At 22.2% G+C, this 1,978-nt stretch overlaps 1 protein-coding gene across 1 annotated transcript in view; it reads left to right on the top strand.

The window, feature by feature from the left end:
• The first annotated feature begins 373 nt into the window (after nt 1-373).
• Nucleotides 374-1,978, top strand: part of LOC116418609 — a 1,876-nt gene continuing 271 nt past the window's right edge. Inside the window, exon 1 of the mRNA XM_031935024.1 lies at nt 374-1,978. Within this exon, the coding sequence (XP_031790884.1) occupies nt 806-1,978 (1,173 nt within the window). The 5' untranslated portion in view covers nt 374-805.

Raw genomic sequence — 1,978 nt, 5'->3', positions numbered from 1 at the left:
ATACTTTATTTGTATTTTTTTTTTGTTATGTAATTAAAATTTTATAACATTATTATAAGTGAATTATAAGCTCTTATTGTCCATTTCTATTTTTTTTTTTTTTTGAGTTAAAATATACATATTTAAAGGTTCATAACGACATGTACTTTTATAATAATTAATAAATAAAATGTGTTAAAAGAGTATAAGCACATAACTACGCATAACTTATATATATATGTAAACAGCTCAGAAAGAAAAAAAAAAAAGAAAAAGCTGTTATAAATGTAATAGGTAACAAACATATTATTAATTCTTTTGTTTTTTGTTTGTTCTTGTTTTTTGTTTGTTCTTGTTTTTTGTTTGTTCTTGTTTTTTGTTTGTTCTTGTTTTTTGTTTGTTCTTGTTTTTGTTTGTTCTTGTTCTTGTTTTTGTTTGTTCTTGTTTTTGTTTGTTTTTGTTCTTGTTTTTGTTTGTTCCTTTTTTCTGTTTACACCGGTAATAAAATATATCAAAGTTAAGTTTTGTCAACTTATATATATACCTTCTTATGTTTCCAAAAAAAAAAAAAAGATTGAAAAAAATTAAATAAAACGCTAGTTGCGCATAAACTATAAAATAAGACAATCAAATAGGGATTAAAATATGCAATAAATTAGACAATAAATAGAACATGAAAATAGATAACAAAGAAAAAAACATATAAACCAAGATATAAACCAAGATATAAACCAAGATATAAACCAAGATATAAACCAACAAATAAAACAACAAATAAAACAACAAATAAAACAAGAAAAAAGTAGACACAAGAAAAATAAACAGAATGACATTACAGAATTTCCTGGTTGATATGAAACATGAAGGGTCAGAAACATCTATGGAATGTAAAAACATTAAAAACGTTAATGATAGTTATGCGTTAACAGTTGATATGGAATTAGATGATGTGTGTACATCAAAGATCACAAAAGTAAGTAATACAAATGATTTAACAAGATGGATTTTATTTAAAATATTATTTAAAAAATTTATATTAGCATTATTATTTTTTATTCTTTCTATAGTTATACAAGGTTTTTTTATGATATATAGTGATTCTTACTATATCCCAACTATTCCACCCTTAAAAGACCGTATACATGATATATTAATAAATCCACCTACGTGGATTTCATATGACCGTATCAATCTATTAATGATTATTTTATTATTGTCATTTATAGTGTTACTTATATTTAACAGTATATATTTGTCATTTTCTATTATTTGTCGTTTTCTGTATATGATGGGTGTTTTTTATTTAGCTAGAGGGCTCATCATATATGTTACTTCTGTACCTGCAACAATAACTGCATGTGATGCATTAAAAAGTGGTGATTTTTTATTCAATTTAATGCAAGTACTTAAAATAAATTTGAGTTTAGTTTATGTTTGTACCGACTTAATACTATCAGGACATTCATATTCGGTTACTATTTTTTTATTATTTTCATTGTATTATACAAATAATATATGGTTAAAAATTTTTATTTTTATATTGAGTCTTTCTGTTTACGCATTTCTTATAATTGGATTTATACATTATACTTCAGACGTTTTATTGGGATTTATTTTTGGACTTTTTATATTTACTTTTTATCATATAATGATAGATATATACCTTCATTATTATATTATTAATAAGCAGTTTGATGTTAAGCATATATCAAATAATAATAATAATAATAATAATAATAATAATAATAGTAATAGTAATAGTAATACTATAGCAAAACCATTTTTTATGCGAGTCTTCTTTGTAAGGATGTTTTTAAAAATCATTCCTTTTTTAGATGGTTTAAATTATATAATAGATTATGCGATGGACAAAAATAATAATAAAACTGCATTTTGCACATGTGAAAAAAAAAATGAAAACTGTGATAACTCTTTTATTTATTTTAGTGAAAGTAAACATGAAGAAAAGATGTCAATAAATATAAACGATCATATATAT

Source organism: Piliocolobus tephrosceles, unplaced genomic scaffold, assembly GCF_002776525.5.
Source record: "Piliocolobus tephrosceles isolate RC106 unplaced genomic scaffold, ASM277652v3 unscaffolded_18662, whole genome shotgun sequence".
In the NCBI taxonomy this organism is placed as follows: domain Eukaryota; kingdom Metazoa; phylum Chordata; class Mammalia; order Primates; family Cercopithecidae; genus Piliocolobus; species Piliocolobus tephrosceles.
This window is presented reverse-complemented; position numbering and strand designations above follow the sequence as displayed.